Here is a 19,936-nt window from a genome sequence, read left to right on the forward strand (position 1 = left end):
TCTTTAAAGATTTAGGAGAAGGGTTCAAATACAAGCATCTCTAAAAAGAATCAGAAAGAAGATATCAAAACAGCTCAGCAAATGAAGTGTATGAAACACCTACAATTGCTCCAATCTGTCAATTCAAACCATATATATGCAGTGACTAACTAATTAGCATATTCACAAAATCTGATTCTATTATCTTATCTATCCACATCTCAATAAACCACAAAACAAGCAGGAAAACATCATATTCAATAGCCAATAATTTCAGTTTGGATTTCATAATTACAAAAATTAAACCTTGAACTTGAACCTCACATAAACATTTAACGTACCAACAAAATTGGAAGTAAAAATGAGCTAATCCAAATCCTAAAAATGCAGGTAACACTCTCTAAAACTAACACAAGTATCATTACGTTCACTAAAATTCAAATATCCAAACATTACTTGCTTGCCCCTGTACAAAACACTAAGCAAACTACCAAATAAAAAACAGTCATCATTTTTACCCTCCAAAAAAGGAGAAAAACCCACGTTTCTTAGGCTCCTCCTCCACCATAACAGCCTTCATACTATCCTGCTCAACTAGCCGCCACGCTGCCTGCTCAAATGCCAAACCAGCAAGTGTAGGCGGCCTATTCAAAACAAGAGGGTACCCTCTATTTGTACTCCTTATAACTTCTGAATCCTCAGGAATTACACCCAATAAAGCCAAGCCCAACATCTCTTGCACATCCAAAACTGACATCATATCCTCTCCTTTTATCATATCAGTCCTCACTCTATTAACTATCATTTTTATATCCCTTATTCCATCACATTCCAACAGCCCCGTTACTCTATCAGCATCTCTTAAACTAGTTATATCCGGGGTTGTTACTAACACAGCTTCATTTGCGGGCGTTATCGCCGTTATAAAACCAGCGTCAATGCCGGCAGGACAATCAATTAAAATGAAATCAGGACTACCTTCTTCTCTTGATTTTAAAGCCTCAACTAGCCAAACCAAAGCTTTACCTCCAAATCCCAGTGGAAGTTTCGACCTTGGCTTCGAAATGCAGAGGAGTTCGAAGTTCGACCACCGCTTGTCGCGAACCAACGCCTGATCGAGTCGGCAGTCGCCGTTGAGAACCTCCACGACAGTGTAGTTAACGCGATTCTCGAGGCCGAGAAGGAGGTCGAGGTTGCGGAGGCCAACGTCGGCGTCGATGGCGACGACGGAAAAGCCGAAACGTGCTAACGAGAGACCTACGTTAGCAGTGGTGGTGGTTTTGCCGACGCCACCTTTACCGGAAGTGATAACGACGACGCGGGGAGTTTCGCCGGCCAATTGGGGCTTTCGGTTCCATTGGAGGACGGATTGGATTGGTTTTGAGAAATGTGGTTTAGGGGGTGGTTTTAGGGTTTTGAAATTGAATAAGGGCTTGAATGGAGTTGCAGGAGATTGAATAAAGGAAAGCATTGCTATGGAGAAGCAGAGAATTACAGAATTAGGGTTTTAGGGTTTTGGTAATAAGGAGACGGAAATTAGACCATTTCATTTGGGTGAAGTAAATGGGATGAGAGTGACGAGCAGCAATGTTGTCAGATCTGAATGTGGTTAAGATCCCGACCCGGGTTCAACTGAGAGCGACTCGGGTGGAGCAAATGAGAGTGACAAAGCAAATATAATCGCCCTCTGTAAAGGGTTAGATTTAAATTAAACTAGTTTTATTTTAGAAATTAGTTTAATTTGATTTGGTTTAATTTAAATATATTTTATTTAGATTTAAATCAAAACAATTAACTTATTTTTTAAATTACGGTATTTAATTTAAATTTAATATATTATATAATTTTTAATATATTTTTAAATATATATTAATTTTTATTTGTATAATCTCGTATCGGAAGATCGGGAATAGAAGGGTCCCGGAGGGCCTTTTGATGAAGAAGTGATATGATAAAAAAATCTAATATGGGCCACAGGTTAAAGAAGTGGATCAATGATTATCATCATGAGTTGATTTCCCCGAAAAAACGAAAAAAATCAGACGGACGTCATTACCTTATTGACGTAGGACCCACATCAATCAAACCTGATCCATACGAAGAAAAATCGCCACGCGTCAAAAGAGCATCACTGACACCGCAGACTGTCTCTCCCAATTTTACTAAAGTCAGCTATTCTAGATTTACGCTTTACATCCACCACACCCCCTCAAGTGACACGTGTCCACATTCCATTCGTGATAGACACGTGATCAGTTATTTTTCTCTCTCTTTTATCCCTTTGAAACTTCATGCTCTTTCTGTTGTGTAGATCCAAACACAAAGCTTTCTGCTTTCTACGAATAGATTGAATTTGAAGCCACATAATTCAAGGTTTGTTTTTTTTTTTTCTTCTTATTTTTTAAAAGTTTTTTCTTAATTTTTTGGTGTTTTCATTTATTTATTTATTATTTAATTTGATTTGCCGATTACTCTATCTTAGCTTCCGGGTATCTGGATCTGATGCTTTTATTTGTGTTTTATTGATCTATATTGATTGAATCTGATGTTTAAGCATCTGGGTTGATTAGATCTCTACTGGGCTTGAATTGTTTTAGATTCTTACTTGAAGTTCCGTGACGGATCTTGGTCTGTTTATGTTTTTTATGAACTCGAATCTGACTGAACAGCAAATCAGGCTATTGAAAGTAAGAAGCTTTTGTTCCTTAATTGGTTGTAGTAACTACAGTTACCCATGTGGTTAAGAAGTCAACTTTCAGCCTCAGCTTTGTGTGTAAGCAATCCGGGCTTTGAGATGGATCCTTAATTCAGGAATTAATTGGGTGTCTCTAGATTAGAGATTTTTTGGGAAATAAATATTGTGAGTTTATTATCTATGAACGATCCACCTGATGTAGGTTGCAAGTAATTTTAATATGTTTTGTTAAAATATCTGAATTTGAATTTATCATTTTACCTTTTGCGTCTGAAATAATTTAAGTAGTGTACCAGAGGCTGGGCTGAACAACTTTTTAATTCCTTATTGATACTAAGAAATTGTACTTGTACAAAAAAGAAATATACACATAGCTTAGACATAATGTATCTAACTCTCAACTTTATGTCAATAGAACACAAAAATATAGCGTTTATGATTTGCTTTTAACAGGGTGAATGTATGAGTAGTTAGGGAAGTATTTTTGTATGATTTAAGCATCTGAGGCCATGTTAGTCGAATGCTGAGTCTCTTTCTATATAGATTGCTAAAAAATAGGACTGCTAAATTTTAGGTATATTTTCTTCTGCATATTAGTAGAACAATGTATTATTTTGAAACTTGGTTTATAGGGAGTTATAACATGAGGGTATAATAAGACACTTATTCTGTTATTATAACTTTTTGAATTTTGAATTGGCTGGCTGGCTGTTGTTTTGTCTGATGATATGCTGATCATGGGTTTGGTTTAAAGTCTATTTTTGTTTTGTAGTTCCTTTATCTTTTGTATTGCTTCTGTGGATGTGGATTTGCTGTTAATTTATTTTTAATATATGGTGTTATTGTGATCTGACTATAAGTTTTTAAGGTTCATCACTTTTCATTCTCTCAGGGACCAATTCATATGAAGTGTGTAATTTTTATTTTTATTTTTACCATTACACCTTGAGTGGTCTCATCATCATAGATGTGGTGCCTCTTTTGCTTTGCCCAGATAACATGTGAATATGTTGGGAATATTTATACTGAGAGCTTGATAGATGCCATGTATCTTTTCTATGAGCTTTGTGTGGTTGAGAACTTGTTTGTTACTATGCTTGTATGTACATCTGAATTCATGCTATTCATTGGAGAGTCAACCTTCTGTCATATTCACTTCCTTTGCATTTTAATGGCTAATATTGGGTTTTGTTTACTTACAGTTGGGAAGGCCATGTGAGCTGTCTGAAAAAAGGCCAAGTTGACGCGCCTGCTATTTTGACAAGCATACTGGTTCTACTGGTGTGCAGAATGGGTAAATGCAAGGGTTGTGGGAAATTGGGAAGAATGCTGCCAAGGGATGGGTCTGTTAGTGCTTACCATTTTTCTCTTATGTTGTCTCCTGTCGTTTCTGTTTGGGATTGCATTGTTCGAAAAATGAGGTACTCCTACAGACCTGAGTGGGTGTAGCCATTGTGATCATAGCTGCGCATCATATAAGTTTCCAATACAAGATTGAAGTAGAAAGTAATTGGGGTATTAGGAGAAGAAAAAAGGGTAATAGAAAGAAAGATAATTATAGGGAAATGTATACATTTTAGAGGAATACTAAAATTGTGCAAACAGGACTGAGTTTGTAAAGGTTGAGTCTACGGAAGCGTGTAATATTCATGGATAAAATGGCGTGTAATAAAGCACATCCTGTTGTGAGAAAAGCAAAGAAGAAGCAGGTGAAGGACGAAATGGATCGCATCAAACAGGCTGAGAAGAAAAAGAGGCGACTGGAGAAAGCTCTTGCTACATCTGCGGCTATTCGATCAGAACTGGAAAAGAAGAAACAAAGAATGAAAGAAGAACAACAGAGGCTTGATGAAGAGGGTGCTGCAATTGCTGAGGCTGTTGCCCTTCATGTCCTTTGTGAGGATTCCGATGATTCATGTAAGGTTGTGCTGAACAAAGAGGATGGATTCAGTTCTTGGGATTGCACCCACAATGTTGACATTTTCATGGGTGGAGGGATGGCATCTGTTCCTCATCAATACCAAGCAAAGTGTGCTGGCTGCAAGTGGGATGACTATAGAAATGGTGACTGGTCATTTACATGTGGTCCTTTCGAAAGAAATCTAAGTATGCCATATCTTGAGGATGAAGGTTGGGGAGCTCCAGAATTCTCTGCTGGGCTTATTGCAGCACAAGCTGTTTCATCACTACAAATTGCAGAGGATGCACAAGTAGACGCCATTGTTTTCAATGGAATGCTCAAGAGGGACGACTCGTGGTTTTAAGTCTAAAATAATGGTTTGTGCATATGTATTATTACAAATGAGTCTCTCCATAAATTGCAATGCGACTTCCTCCTTCAGTCTGAAAACGCTACCTGCAGTAGCATGCCCATATCGGTTTGTTTTTCGTTTTTTCATTTTCTTGAAGTTGCTTGGGTCTTATATGGTTGATTTTCGCAGTCTCAAACGATCAGTAGATTTGTGTTCTTGTTAACTCTATTGACTAACAAAAATCTACTGAGTTACTGCATCTGATATTAATATGTTATGTCAACTAAATTAGTTACTTTTTTGGCTATCTGTGATTCTTGCGCTTGACTACAAATAAAATAGTTGTACATAATAAAGTTAACCAATCATTTCCTTTTACAGTGTTTGATTTTTGCCCTTGCCCATAAACGGATTCTTACTTCATTGATGTTTAGCTTTATTTTTCCTTAGTCGGCTCTTGTAGCAATTTTAAATTGCCTAATAAGTCTCTAAACTGTAGACCAACACTGGAGCGGTTGGTTTAAATCTAAATCGGTTAGTTCGAACTTAAATTTGGCGCACTCACACTATTATATAATAATACTGGAGAAGGAGAAAAATCGTGGAAGAATGAAGCCTTTTTACACATGAGCCACTGCAAGTGGCACAATAACAGGAAAAGAAAATAAAAGATATTAAACTGGAATTCTTTGCTTCACCGAATGAAAGTATCTAAACCTACAGATATACATAATCGCATTGTGTCTTGTCAGAAAGTAAGAACACTGCCTCAATCACAGCATGCTAACTTCCACACTTTAATAAAGAATCAAGCTCGTAAACTATGCGCAGATGCATGATCTTCAAACGAACCTTGGTATCTTAGAGCCAATTGAACAAATTTTAATCGGAACGATTTGACACTTTGCATTTGATACACAATGAATATCTTGCTGAGAAAAAAAAGTTTACCCCTGTATCATCATGCAGATTCATTTGCAGTGAGACTTCTGATGGACATTATTTCTGGGGTGGATGGGGAATCCCTGTTGCTATTCTCAATATCTGAACTACTTGAAGGTTTAGCACCGGTGGTGATGAGATTTTTAAACCAAGCAGCTTGAAATTTCGGTGTCCCTCTATTTGAATTGCTAGGGGAATCCAGAACAGGCACATTGCCATTGTTAGCCGCACCCAAAAGGAATTGATAAGCCACTTTGCTAGCTGAGACAATCTCTGCCCTGGCTTGTCTCAACTGCATTAGCACAAACAGGAAAGTAAAAGAAATGTTACTGACGACATAAAAAAATAAAGCTTTCCAATTTGATTAGTCATCCACATTTCATATCTGATGGCAATAGTACATTAAAGCTACAAGCATAATTCAATTCATCTAAATTTAACAGCATAAAACAGCGAACAAAATAAACTCAAGCGGATGTCAGTGAAAACTCATAAAGTCGTCTTCTATGGTTTAACTTGTTCATGTGTTGCATATTCCAGGAAAATAAAGTTACTTCTATATCTTCACAAATATTCAACACCAAATATTCTCCACAACAGGTAAAATCATTAACATTTCCGAGCATTTACCATCACAATCGGAATCAAGTAACAATGCAGAGCAAATGCATTAAATAACCAAAAAAGTTTCCATTTGTTCACAATTTGTGCATGTGAGTGTAAAGTAGATTACCTGTTATTCAAAAGATCCAGCTATGAATACACATATAAAACAGTGATAATATTCTGATATCTGGCAGGTTATAGAAAACAAAATGCAGAATGGCATCTCACCCGTAATGCAGTGGTTCCTGCTATTTCCATGGCAGCATCAGCAGCGTTGGCAAAACGATTAACCCAGCCTGTTACAGAAATTATGACAAGATTCATATTATGATTTATTACAATAATTCTAAAAAGGAAGAAATACCCTATTACCACTGAAGACAACTTTTTTAAATGGAAAAAACTCCTGGGCAAAGGCATAATCTCAGACAGAAAATCTCGTTGAAGAAAGTAGTCAACAGCACAGAACACAAAATCAATAAAAGAACATGGTCCTCCCTCCCCTAATCCTCTTACCAATCCCCATAAGTTCTACAAACTCATAGTTAGACCAGACGATGGATTCAACTAACAGCCTAGTATTAAACAGCAACCATTTAACCAATTCCCCACTCTTACTCATGGTAGAGCTTGCAAGGGCAAGACAGCGATAAACAAAATTAAATTTCAAAATATAAACTTAAAAAATTTTTAGATGCTAATCAATATCTAAATTGATACCTCTCAGAAATTAAACTAAATGCTAAAAACAATACCTTGCATATAAATATGCCAGTAGCTGCCTTTAATACTGTTGTTATATTGCCTTTATAGTTTATATCTTGAAGTCCTGCTAATCTATAAGCCAGGGCTCCTCATACATCAAATGGTACACAAGAGAAACACATAGGGATTAATTCATCCCTATCCTTCTATGTCTCAACTCAGAATTTAAGAATCCAGGTTGAAGGATAGCAGGCTACTTAGTCTCAAAATGTTTACTTGGAACCTTTGGCACACCAAGTATTTCGCAGAACTCATTATAAAAGTGGTTGCAGTTTCTGGATAACAAGTCATATGAACTTCCGCACCACTTTCGACTAAGTTCCCACAACATTTGATTCACCTTGAAGATTGACAAGTTTGTTTTCCCAAGGACAATACATTCTCGATATGTATATATTGGATTCTTTCCAGATGGGCAACTAAAAACTCCTGATCCATGTTTGCAGTGCCCAAAAGACCATTCTTCATTGCCATATACCTATCAAGTTAGGACAGAAATTTTAATCACTCAACATAATTAATGAAATAAGATACTAGCAATCAAAATTTATATATCAAATAAATCTCATTGACAAAGTAAATGACAATACCATATGAATCTGAAATATATATGGACTAAACTGCAACGAGAAGTTATTGCATAGACTATTAACGGCTACCATGTGGCAAAGATATCCAACAAAACTAACATGTGGTGCAAATATTTTTATCTTCATAGAAAAGGAAGCAATTATGTGTAGCAAGAACTCTTTTCCTAAGCCAAGATCTGATCAAAGGTATTCCAAATTTGACCATAACTCTTTCCCATCAGTGTATTTCAAGAAAAGATGGTAGAATGATCTCAGGCTGGATGTGAGAAAGTGAAAGAGAATAAAACTGATTTAACTAGGCAACATAGCAGATGACATTGCTTTATATGACATATGGAGACCTCAATTCTGTTTGCAAATTTACATTCCTAAACAATAGATACAACTATGTATGGTTCAACAAATCCTTGATCTAGAACATTCAAGGTTACTCCTGGCATCTTACAGCTCTGAACATAATGCGCACATAATGAACAGAAATTAAGAAGCATGGAACTGCAGTGTATTATATCTCCACATAAACAGCCAAGATCCTATACACTGACAAGCTGGCTTCAAGGAGAAAGAGCTCTGAATATCCTTTCTAATGGAGTTAAGCATACATTATAATTATTATTTTATGAAAGAAACTAGTGAACAAGATTCCAAAAGTAATTCTTCAGATTGAATCGCACATTCCTTACAGTGACAAAATTACAAAAAACTAACCCCTATGCATAAGCTAGCATGCAAAGATTTCTCTGAAGGACAATAAAGATTAGAAATCCATTTCTCATAAGTATTCATCTGACTTGCTAGTTTGCATAGCAACAATGACCAGTAACTAGTCCACCAAGAAGATCAGCCACAACTAGGGTAGAATTCATTTTATTAATCCACAAATCATACAACACACACCAATTAATTGACCCATATATAAAGACCATGTAAGTTTAAGACTGAACTTGAAGAACACAAACTTGACCTAACGTTAAGGATAAATACCATTACATACACCAAACAAACATGCGGAAATCACAGATCTCACACCATTACACAACTAACACAATCAATTATAACCATCATTCAAAACAACATTCACATATCCAAAGATTGAAATACACATAACGAGGAAGGTACTGCACATCATTCAAAATCAGCCAATCTTATAACGCATCATATTTTGTACTGTACATAGTAACATAAAGAAAGAGATAGAAAGGGACCTGAACAGCGCTGTGTAACATACCGCCGACGCCAATACCGTCTTTGAAGATCTTGTTGATTTGCATAATAGTGTTGTTAGTCTTATCCGATCCACTATTCGTAACGTCGCATATGTGAAGGATCACGTCCGTCATTTTCGCCTAAACCCTAGATTTTACCCTAAAATTGTGTTCGTTCTCACTTCCTACTTTCTTCTTCACAAACAATACGAAATCTCCCTCTCTTTCTCTATCAATCTGTAAAGCCACCAAGCAATCGAATTGCTCGGTTCAACGCTCATTCCATTTTCACTTTTTTTTGCTCTGCAATTTGAATATCTCCGCCTCGAATCCTTCTCAGTTCTTTTTGAATTATTATTATTATTTTATTATCCCATTAAAGCGGCAAAGAAACGGAATATACAATAGCAATAAAATTATGTATACTCAATTTAGATACATAAATATATATATATATATATTTATATGTATCATTACGTGATTAAATGATTCTGAATTAAAAATAAAATAATAATCAATCATATGATAACATATATAAATATATATATATTTATATACCCAAAATAAATATACATATTATTACTCTATATAAAATAGAGAGTTTCATAATCCTTTTCAAAGGTACACATAGACAATAAATATAAAATCTAGTTACGAAAAAACCCCTGGGTGCAGACGAAATTACGAAACTGTTAGGCGGTTATTTTAAAACTGTCAGTCACTGAGTCGTCACAATCGAAATCATTTAAACTTTCACTGCGTAATTTACGATAATAGCCTCCATTCTGTTTGTTTCAAGAACATTTCGAGGGTAAAAATGGTATTTGAGTTATATCGAACGATGATGATGATAAATTATTACTGCCTGGGATTAGTTAAAGCTGCGAGGGCTTCTGAGAAGTCAGATTTCCCTTCTTTGATTTTTGTTTCAGATTACTGTCCAACAGCCTTAACAAAATGATAGCCAGCTGGTTACTGGATTTATTGGTTTTCTGGTGCTACTGCCTGCGCTTAACCAAACAAAAAGTTAAGCTGTTAAAGGGAATAATAGGTAGATTAATCCTAATTAAAACTAATTTAATCCTGTGATGTTATATAATTTATATATTTAATTATATATCCAAAAACATATTCACATAATATTACTCTAAAGGGTAATTCGAAACATATTTTCTATTTTAGTCAAGAGTAAATTCAAATTGAACCAGATTCTAATTTATGTTGAGTTCAAATAAGTCTCATTCAAGTTTAAGTTATAAATTTACTAGTTCGACTCTAGTTTGAGGGCTCGTCCATGTTCTTGTACCAAAACTCTTCTTTAGTGATTTTTCTTTTTCTCCAGCAACTCTTTTCTTTTTGCAATGACTTTCTTCTTCACAACATGACAATACACTATTCAAAGCAACTCAAGTTAAAAATCAAGTTTGACTTTCCAAACTTGAGTTAAGTTTGAATCGACCCTTATTCAAGCTCGATTTGAATTCACCCCTACTTTTAACGAACACTTAGGGCTAAATTCGAATCATAATGGCCAACGTGACTCGATTTAGTATTTGATATAATTCAAACTGAATTCAAATTAGAGTTTCAACTTAACAACTCGAATTGAGTTTGACTTAAATCTCCATCTGACAACAATGTTTATCTTGCTAGCATCACTATTCATCATTTGGTATACTATTCATCTTTTCAATGACCCTCTAATGAGATCTTTAACCAACTCAAATAAAGTCAAACCCGAATTAACCATTTTGAATTTCAGTCAAGCTCAAGCCTGCCTATATTTAGACTTATGCCACTAAGCTGGAAGTTGGCCTATTTACACTCTCTGGGAAGATAAAATTTGCTGAGATAATATGCAGGAAATATGAAAAAAGTGCATGAAAAAAGACATCCTATTCTGAACTTTGAGGTGGGTCTCAGCAAAGGATAATAGTAAGAAATCCAAAGCCTGTACAATCCATAGTTCCGTTCGAATAGTGTTAGCTGACCCCATATACACTGTGCCCTTCATCCCCACTTCTGCAATCAATAATATTAGTCTCTCAAGAGCTCACTTTCTTGGCTGATTGCATTCTCCATTCTTTTTTTAAGTCAAGCAACCTTTTAATATGAAGATGCTTGCATACAGCCATTTTTCTTCTTCTCTTTAATCATGTCAAGGTCACACTGATGAAAGCATAGAAAGTCAGATTAGCTTCCTACTGTTGACCTATTTGACCTAGCCAGAAGAAGATATGACCCCGTTGGCAATTCAGCCATTAGTGTCACCCATGTGGCTCATCAAGTAAACAATGAGCAAAATAAAAAGAAAGAAATTTCTCATTCAAGCACTTTAATTTGCTTCTCCAACACTCACCAGAAAGACTGAAAGTTGCATATGCAGAAAACTTTCCCATGGGCCTTAAATATGATAAGTATGAATGACTCTACCGTTGGCATGTAATGGATCATCATGGAAAATTCAAGTTTTCAAACTTTTTGCATTATCAAAATTTCTTACAGTGGAAAGTCTGAGTAATCAACATCAGTAAGAAATTTGTTCCCATGCACCTACCTAAAATATTGGCCAATTTATCTAGCGATAAGACCAATTTATCTACCTAATTTTGGTGGGTACAGGGAGTAATAAGTTAGGTAAAAGAGGCATGGGGAGATTCCTTTTCCAGAGGGATAATTCTTTCGATTGTGGCCTTTCTACATATTTATGGTAACTGGATTCTATAAGATATTGGCCACCTTATGTCCCTATCTACTTTTCGGGATTCATGTTACAACACAATACAATTCCTTGGTAAAGACTAAAGGAACAGATTATTGCCCCCATTGAGATAAATACAGTATGTATGATATCATCTTATCTTCCAAATCATCATTGATCCAGGACATTCAGATATCAACGGGAAGAATATTCATCTAAAACAAAAGGACTTACAATTGAGGTCAAAATTTTCCTGCTTAAGAGAATAAAAGAGATTCAATGCCTTCTTTGCTTTGCACGCTTTTGTGACTGTCGACCCTTTATCTTCCATTTCTCATTTCCAGCTGGTCGATTTAGTTCTTCAATCTCTCGAACCTTACGCTTCCTGAAGAATATTTATACAAGTGAACAGAATAAGAACTTCAATTAAAAAGAGTAATGGTCTTGGATGATAACAAGAGAGAAACTCTCTTTTTCTCTATCTCACCTGTACTGAACAAGGTTAGGATCAGAAAGCAGCTCATCTGCAAGGGATGCCTTCCTCTCCTTCTTATTCAGTCTACTTGAGAAGAACTCTGTTGCAGGCTCTATAACTGTGCCCACCTGAGATAATTTGTCAAAATATACAGATTTTTACCATAAGTTAAAATCATCCAAATAACTTCAGCTATGAACTCAGAATGTTTACTGTGACAAGCTAAACATGCCTGGAAATACTTGGGTAACGTTTTTGATTTTGAATCACCCTTATTGTAATGTCTCTTTGGATCAAATGCATTCCTCAACTGCATCATCAACAAACTATAATTACATGAGCAACAACTAAAAGTTGAAAGACTACAATGGTCACCTTTCTTGCTCATCCGAAAAACGTGCCTATCACAATTAGCACACACTATAATCTTTTATGTTTTGACATCAAAATTCACAGAAGAATTTCAGAAAGCAGACTCCTGTAGCGTAACTAGAACACAATTGCTTGGAACATGTTTTTTTGTGGTACAATATATGTGAAGATGGATGTAGTCATTATTAAATGTAAGGTCAAAGATGGATAATAAGATTTAATATAATCAAAATTTTGAATTCTTACCCAAAATTGATATAAATGCATTGCACCAAAGGCCTTACAGGTCAATGGTAACTACAGGAGGCTTTGCTCAGTTGTCAACTCATTAGTTTAGAATGAAAACCTAAGACATTCCCAATTAAACAACTCTAAGTGCATGCTCATGTGTCTATCAAGCATTATGTCAATTTTTGGAAGACAGGAGAAATTCTCTTATCAAAAAAAATTTGCTATACCATACTATTACTTGACATTGATCACTTGATGCCAATGCTTGCTCACTTGTACAGTAAGCAACATTCCTTTTCTCATTAAGGGAGGGATTTTTTAAGGAGAGAGCATTTTGTAAGTACAAATAAGGAACCCGCAAATGTCTGAAATATTTTTCCCAAAGTTTTTCTTGGAAAAGCAGGATAATCTCCATATAGAAACGATTTGTGACTATACTGGACACTCATCTAAAGGTTATTAGTGTGTTTTACAATTGCACAAGCACTGGCATGGGCACATTCTTTTCTTTTCTTTTTACTTTTTTCCTTTTTTGAAAAAGAAGAAAGAATGCAAGCAGTGATATCGTACTACCATATTAAAAGGCTTAATTCAAACATTGTATTAAGGTATACTCCCTATAAAAGGTACAATAGAAAACACACAACCAATTAAGTATTTCAATATCAGTGCAAGTCTAAAAGAGATTAAACCACACAAGTAAATAACAAAGCCATGTGAAACAATTACACAGATGGAGAGAGAAATTAAAGCACCTTTAGCAACTGAAGATCTTTCTTCAACTCAGGAGTTATAGTTGCCGCAGGCATGTCAAACCTAAAATTCCCATGGCACAACAGAAAATACATCGATCAAACCAACAAACGAACCACAAAACATCAAACCCACAAAATTTGACACTGTCATACAAAATATACCAGCTAGTCCCAGCTGTATCTTTCACTTGTTTTTTGAGTAACTTGTTTAGCATTTTTGGATTGTTGGGTGGCACAAAAAGCCCATCAACAAGCTCTGTATTGGGTCTCCAAAGCGTGCTAACTTCAGGCTGACTTTGTGATCGATGTAAACCTTTGCCGCCAACATGAGAATCGGTTTTCGCAGTGGATGACAGAATTGGCACCTTTGGCTGCCATGAAAGACCAATAACTGGCTTGCTTTCTTTCATTCTATGAGTCTAAATCGAACCCAACTAGCTTATCTCTGTTTATAGTGAATATAAAACGAAAAAATATTAAACATAAAATAATAATAAGTAAACTTTCAGCACTGAAGCTTCACTTGTAGATTTTGAAGCTCAATCGGTGGAATTATTAGTCATACAACTTTGTAAAGGTTTCACCATGCAGAACAACTGTATTCCTAGCATATTTTAACTAATTGAACAAATCAAGATAAAGAATTAAGTTCTATGAACTCACTGATATCAAAGGTTCGCTGGGGCAGGCCGTGTGAATGCCGATGGCGACTTGTTTTAGAGATCAGGGATTTAGGGTTTTTCTCTTGCCCTATCATACAGTCTACTTCTTTCTATTTAAAATTCTTAAATTTTTAGACTAAATTAGAAAGTTTCCACGAGGTTTAGGTAAATTCGTTTCAGCCTACTAAATTTTATAAACTACAAATCCCCACCCAAAATCTAACTTAAAAAACTCTTAAACAAAATCAGAAAAGAAGACGATAATATCGAACACATTGTACATGCATAATCTCAGATCTTCCTAATGACCAAATTATCAATAGAATTCGAACAAATTTACACTGATGCCACTCACGTTTCAATAACGGCCTCAAATTTGTTTTTTTTCTGATTCATAATTTAATTTATTTTAAAATATTTTAATTCGACAGAAACTCAGCATTGATTCTAATACATCTGTTCTATGTGATGTGTTTTTTTTAATTCAAAGTTGATGTCTTGATTAGTTGCAGTCACCATGAAACTTCTAGCTCAAGGTTTAAAGCTTTCAGAGCTCCTCTTTGGATAAAGTTTGTGCACTTGAATCCTGGGGTTTTGATCATCAGTTTCATAGCTTACTTGAAGAATCAGTGTCTGGGTTTTTATCAATTTTCAATTTTGAAATCTGGTGAGTGGTGCCTTGACAGGTGACTCTACAGTCTACCTTAGATTTTTCAATTCAATATTTCTTTTAGAAGCTTGTTGCTCCCACTATTCTTTTTTCATCCGTTCTGTTTTTATTTCCTTTTGTTGTTGCATTCGTTTAATTTGGATATCTACACTCTTTGGATTTGTACATCACTTCGCTTGATCTATCCTTAAAATTTATCAAAAGCATTGCAGGGTCATCTTTTTTTTCCTGCTAGTCACAATCGCATCGCTGCCAGTGCCCAATTGAATTATTGTCCTGTTGGTTGTATTTTCCCTAGTTTTGTTTGCCACAAAAATGCAGAAGTAATCATGTTTGATGTATTTTAGTGATAGACATCAATGTCATTTTTATGTTGCCTCCCTCTTCTTGAGTGTGTGTATTGCCTGGCATGTGCCCGATGGGCGTGGAAGCGATGTCTCCACTCAGCTGGTCATGACAGTGAAACTTGGGGAGCTGCAACTGCTGAAGAATTTGAGCCTGTTCCTCGCCTATGTCGATATATCTTAGCTGTCTATGAAGACGATCTTAGGCATCCGCTTTGGGAGCCCCCTGGAGGATATGAAATTAACCCAGATTGGTTACTGCTAAAAAAAACTTATGAAGATACTCGAGGACAGGCTCCTCCCTATATATTATATCTTGATCATGAGCATTCAGATATAGTCCTTGCCATTAGGGGCCTTAATTTGGCGAAGGAGAGTGATTATCAAGTGCTTTTGGATAATAAGTTAGGGAAAAGGAAGTTTGATGGTGGTTACGTCCATAACGGTCTACTGAAGGCTGCTGGCTGGGTATTGGATGCAGAGTGTGAGATCTTGAAGGAATTGCTAGAGAAGTATCCAAAATATACGTTGACTTTTGCAGGACATTCTCTTGGGTCAGGTGTGGCAGCAATGCTAGCATTAGTCGTGGTGCAAAATAGGGATAAATTGGGCAACATTGAAAGAAGGAGGATCAGATGCTATGCAATTGCACCCACCAGGTGTATGTCACTGAATTTGGCAGTCAGATGTGCAGATGTTATCAATTCTGTTGTACTTCAGGCAAGTTCCAAGTCTTTTCATGTTTGGTGCTTCTGTTTTTTGGTAGGAAGAATTTTAGAATTGCATCTAGATCTGTTTCCGCATTATATTGTTTTATTATATGACATGATTTTAGGCTTTTTTGGGTGAGGGAAACTTTTAAGGTGCCTCCCATTATATTGTTTCTGTTTGTTGGAATTGCTTATAGTATTCACTTTTACCTTTTTGTGGGGTATCTTGATAGTTACCTGGATATTCAACTCCACTGCCTCCTGCTCTCTTCACTTTCCCAGCTGCTTCCTGCAACTCAAACTCCCCTTTTCCACACAAAACCTACACAATACAGCAACAACAATATAACAGTGCAATGTAAATTCTGGAACAATGCTTTCTATTGATATCTTTATAAAGCAATCTTAATACATTGAAACAAAATTACAAAAGGGCCAAACACAAAGAGCCAACAACAAAATCATGGGGTTTGCTTGGCATTCGAGAGGCCAACACTCTCCTTTAATTCTCTCAACTTTTGTCAACTTTTCAACTTCCCCCCTCCTTGCTTTTTGGCTCCTTTTTATTTCTCTCCAGCCTTCAATTCCTCTCCAAATAAGACATGTGCACTTCCTTCTATTTGTGGTCCTGCTTCATGAGGATTTGTCATCTGTTGTGGTCCTGTCATTTGTGAATCAGCCATCTGTTCCCTTCCTTGGCTGTCATTTGTCACTGAATTTCCCTTCTCCTTTTGCCTCTTTTTCCCGCGAGAGTTCTAACATATCTGTTTGTCAGTGTTGCTAAGATATTTTGTTCTTGATAAGCTACTACATATATGTGATAGAGGAGCACAGCTCTTGCCAGCTGCTACTAACATCTTCGATCCTGAATTCCTTCTATAATTACAACATGATCAAAGTGAATATTCTGCCTAATGACTATTTATGTAAACACAACATCAATTTTGTGTCTAGAAAGGATTTGTTTCCACAGAGAGCTTGCATCCAGTTATTGTAGGGCTTTATCAACAAAACTCCTGATGCAGATGAAAATTCATTGGAAATTTGTCAAAAAGACACTTTTACATGCGTGTGTTCTTATTTAATGTTGCACTAGCTGACCATCCCTAGATTTCTAGTGGAAATCAGTTTCTGCCTCTTGAAGAAATGCAATTTCCCCCTGCAAGTTGTAGATGACAAAGTTTTGTGTCCTAGTCTTGGAAGGTCATTTAAACTTCCTCATCTCATGGAATTGATATGTGACAATGAAGCTTGCCATTAATTTTGATTTGGTATATATCCATAAGATTTAGATGAGTCTGCTGGATGTGAACCAGTGACCAAATAAAAGAAAAAAAATTGCTAATTAAAGTAAGAAACAAGCAAATACATACATTTCATGTGTCTGCAACATTAAATAATGTCCTTGTTACATGGTAATAAATATGTTTGGTTGTGTATGGTTGACTTTGATCATAGAACCTCTGATGCCACATTTTGTTGCAGATATTATATAAATTTAGAACATAAGGATGGTTTACTTTAACTGTCTTCCAGTTTACTCCTTTTGTTTAATTTTGATTATTATACTGAATCAGGATGACTTTTTGCCCAGAACAGCCACTCCTCTGGAAGACATTTTCAAATCACTTTTCTGGTATTTTTTAAACTTTATCATACTTTTTATTTATATTTTTATTTGTTACGCAGCTAATAGGCTCTTGTGATTGATGCTAGTTGTGGTGGCAACACTGTTGATATGAGTCACTAGTAATGGTAATTTTCTTAGAAGGTAAAAAAAAGCTCTTGATTTTTATGTTTTGAAAGGACTAAATTGGAATGAGCCATTGGACAAAGGGAAGTTTATCGTGAAAATGTCATATACTTGTTTTAGCACTGGTCCATGTTACCTAATGATATTCTGGTATCGGTTAACATATTAACAAAGTTTCTTGTTTATGAACAGCTTGCCATGTCTACTGTGCCTAAGGTGTATGAGGGATACATGTATACCTGAGGAGAGGCTGCTCAAAGATCCAAGGAGACTGTATGCACCTGGTCGCTTGTATCACATTGTTGAGAGAAAACCCTTCAGGTATAATTAACAGAACAGGCATTAAAGCATAGGTCTGTTTCTTTTCCTCTTAAACCAAGGGTTCTATTTATTCATTTTTTATCAGAGACACCCTGCAAGACTGCTACCTATATTCAAATTTGCATTGAAACATGCATCGCATTTTCCTTTTCTTAGACATGTAAGACATCATTTCCACTGTCTCTTTAAAATAAGATAAGTTTATAGCTTATACCATGTCATAGCTTATCCATCAAGTACAATGCTATGTGCAATCAGCTTTAAGTACTCAATTGAGTATTTAAATGATGTATCATCATGTGATTGGATGTTACTTTAACTTTAATTCCAAATTACTAAATCACATTATGATACATCATTTAAATATCCAATTGGATACTAAAAACTGGATACATTTAGTTTTATTGATCCATCAAATAGAATTTTTAATCAATCCTGGGGCAGGAGGGAAACAACGTTTTGCTTTGACCACTGAGTCAACATCTGAGTACTTAATTTGCTTGCAGACTTGGAAGATTTCCCCCAGTTGTAAGGACAGCAGTGCCAGTGGACGGGAGGTTTGAACACATAGTTCTTTCTTGTAATGCCACTTCTGATCATGCCATCATTTGGATAGAGAGAGAAGCCCGGAGGGCTCTGGATGTAAGCTTTCAAATCTCATTATCTTTATATTGATGGTTAAAATTACAACTTCTTTCAAGTTTTTCCAGGGTCTCTTTCAACTGATTTAGTGGTTAACTTTCTTTTATTCATCTGTGACAACACCTTTACATATTTGCTTCCCTTGATGTGGTAAAAGATGCATATTGTGTACATTTCTCGCATTTTGTTCCTCTTTTGAGGAAACTTGGTTTCAAATATTAGTACTTCATTGCATGCTTACTTGGAAATCTTTTGTTGCCAGTAAGCACTTTTACCGTTGTCAGATTTAACTAAAATCACAAATCTCATAGTGAAGCTTGGTGTTTCTTTCTCACACCACAGATAATGTTAGAGAAAAATCAGGCCATGGAAATTCCAGAGAAGCAAAAGATGGAGAGGCAGGAGACTTTGCATAAAGAACACACTCAGGAGCACAAGGCAGCTCTGCAGAGAGCTGTTGCATTGGCTGTGCCACACGCTTTCTTGCCTTCACAGTATGGAACTTTCGAAGAAGACGAAGAAGGCAATAGCTCACATGGATCTATTGGAGAAACATCATTTCCATCATCTACAAAAAGCAAAACAAAAGAAAATTGGGATGAATTGATTGAGCGCCTTTTTGAGAAAGATGAATCTGGTCACATGATGCTCAAGAAATCTCATAGGGATGATTGATGACATTGTTGTTTGAGAACTACACATAATTTCATTCATTCGTTTGTACTTCAGACATATTTAATAAATATTATGCTTTTGCTTTTTCATAAAATAAAAGCAGGGTTAGAAATTAGTGGATCTTTGGATATGAAAAAAAGATGAAGGCAGTATACATACCACTGGAAATTGGAATGATGTTTCTGAGAAATAAATGAAGTCAAGTTTTAATGCAAAATTGTTAATTTCAAGAATTGTTGATGTTGCCTTGATCCGTTGCTGGTTTTATAGTTCTGTCCTTAACAGACACCTCCAAGAGAGAGAGGGATATAATCATTTATATTGAACCAAGACATCGATGTCATCATTTGATTCAGTTTCGACATCAATCTCATTATTTCTTATAACTCGTTTCTCATTTCTCATCCATCCGTCAACCCTTTAGTAACATTGTGCATTAACTCAAATTTAAGCTTAAATTGAATATTATAGAGTCGATCGGAGTTTTAGTTTATTCTAAGTTTAACACAACTCAAATTGAATCCATCGGTAACATTAAAGAGAGAAAGAGAAAAAGATAATTATCATAAAAGAATAAAAACAATGTTATAC

General features: G+C 35.7%; 5 protein-coding genes across 8 annotated transcripts; 2 read left to right on the forward strand and 3 right to left on the reverse strand.

The window, feature by feature from the left end:
* Nucleotides 1-204: 204 nt before the first annotated feature.
* On the reverse strand, nt 205-1,660 carry LOC123224820 (putative septum site-determining protein minD homolog, chloroplastic). Its single transcript, XM_044648546.1, has one exon. It carries the CDS (start codon nt 1,448-1,450, stop codon nt 494-496), a length of 957 nt encoding a protein of 318 aa, XP_044504481.1. The 5' UTR covers nt 1,451-1,660; the 3' UTR covers nt 205-493.
* Nucleotides 1,661-2,195: 535 nt separating this feature from the next.
* LOC123225607 lies at nt 2,196-5,233 on the forward strand. Its single transcript, XM_044649700.1, has 2 exons — nt 2,196-2,352; nt 3,877-5,233. The coding sequence occupies exon 2, from the start codon at nt 4,324-4,326 to the stop codon at nt 4,936-4,938; it is 615 nt and encodes a 204-aa protein (XP_044505635.1). The 5' UTR covers nt 2,196-2,352; nt 3,877-4,323; the 3' UTR covers nt 4,939-5,233.
* Nucleotides 5,234-5,528: 295 nt separating this feature from the next.
* LOC123225608 lies at nt 5,529-9,401 on the reverse strand. 2 transcript variants are annotated; one of them, XM_044649703.1, is made up of 5 exons: nt 9,035-9,401; nt 7,230-7,717; nt 6,703-6,770; nt 5,878-6,160; nt 5,529-5,786 (listed from the first exon to the last, which is right to left on the reverse strand). In XM_044649703.1, the coding sequence occupies exons 2-4, from the start codon at nt 7,234-7,236 to the stop codon at nt 5,888-5,890; spliced, it is 348 nt and encodes a 115-aa protein (XP_044505638.1). In that variant the 5' UTR covers nt 7,237-7,717; nt 9,035-9,401; the 3' UTR covers nt 5,529-5,786; nt 5,878-5,887. The 2 variants fall into 2 exon arrangements, with proteins under 2 accessions (XP_044505638.1, XP_044505636.1); XM_044649701.1 differs by having other exon boundaries at nt 5,529-6,160; nt 9,035-9,396.
* A 2,428-nt stretch (nt 9,402-11,829) lies between these two features.
* Nucleotides 11,830-14,392, reverse strand: LOC123225771 (rRNA-processing protein fcf2-like). Its single transcript, XM_044650002.1, has 6 exons — nt 14,232-14,392; nt 13,731-14,013; nt 13,569-13,629; nt 12,443-12,520; nt 12,223-12,338; nt 11,830-12,120 (listed from the first exon to the last, which is right to left on the reverse strand). Exons 2-6 carry the CDS (start codon nt 13,976-13,978, stop codon nt 12,012-12,014), a joined length of 612 nt encoding a protein of 203 aa, XP_044505937.1. The 5' UTR covers nt 13,979-14,013; nt 14,232-14,392; the 3' UTR covers nt 11,830-12,011.
* A 99-nt stretch (nt 14,393-14,491) lies between these two features.
* Nucleotides 14,492-19,460, forward strand: LOC123225770. 3 transcript variants are annotated; one of them, XM_044649999.1, is made up of 6 exons: nt 14,492-14,897; nt 15,105-15,964; nt 17,532-17,590; nt 17,900-18,028; nt 18,535-18,670; nt 19,013-19,460. In XM_044649999.1, the coding sequence occupies exons 2-6, from the start codon at nt 15,260-15,262 to the stop codon at nt 19,343-19,345; spliced, it is 1,362 nt and encodes a 453-aa protein (XP_044505934.1). In that variant the 5' UTR covers nt 14,492-14,897; nt 15,105-15,259; the 3' UTR covers nt 19,346-19,460. The 3 variants fall into 3 exon arrangements, with proteins under 3 accessions (XP_044505934.1, XP_044505935.1, XP_044505933.1); XM_044650000.1 differs by having other exon boundaries at nt 15,113-15,964; XM_044649998.1 differs by having other exon boundaries at nt 14,492-15,964.
* Nucleotides 19,461-19,936: the final 476 nt, after the last annotated feature.

This window comes from Mangifera indica, chromosome 9 (assembly GCF_011075055.1).
Source record: "Mangifera indica cultivar Alphonso chromosome 9, CATAS_Mindica_2.1, whole genome shotgun sequence".
Classification (NCBI taxonomy): Eukaryota; Viridiplantae; Streptophyta; class Magnoliopsida; order Sapindales; family Anacardiaceae; genus Mangifera; species Mangifera indica.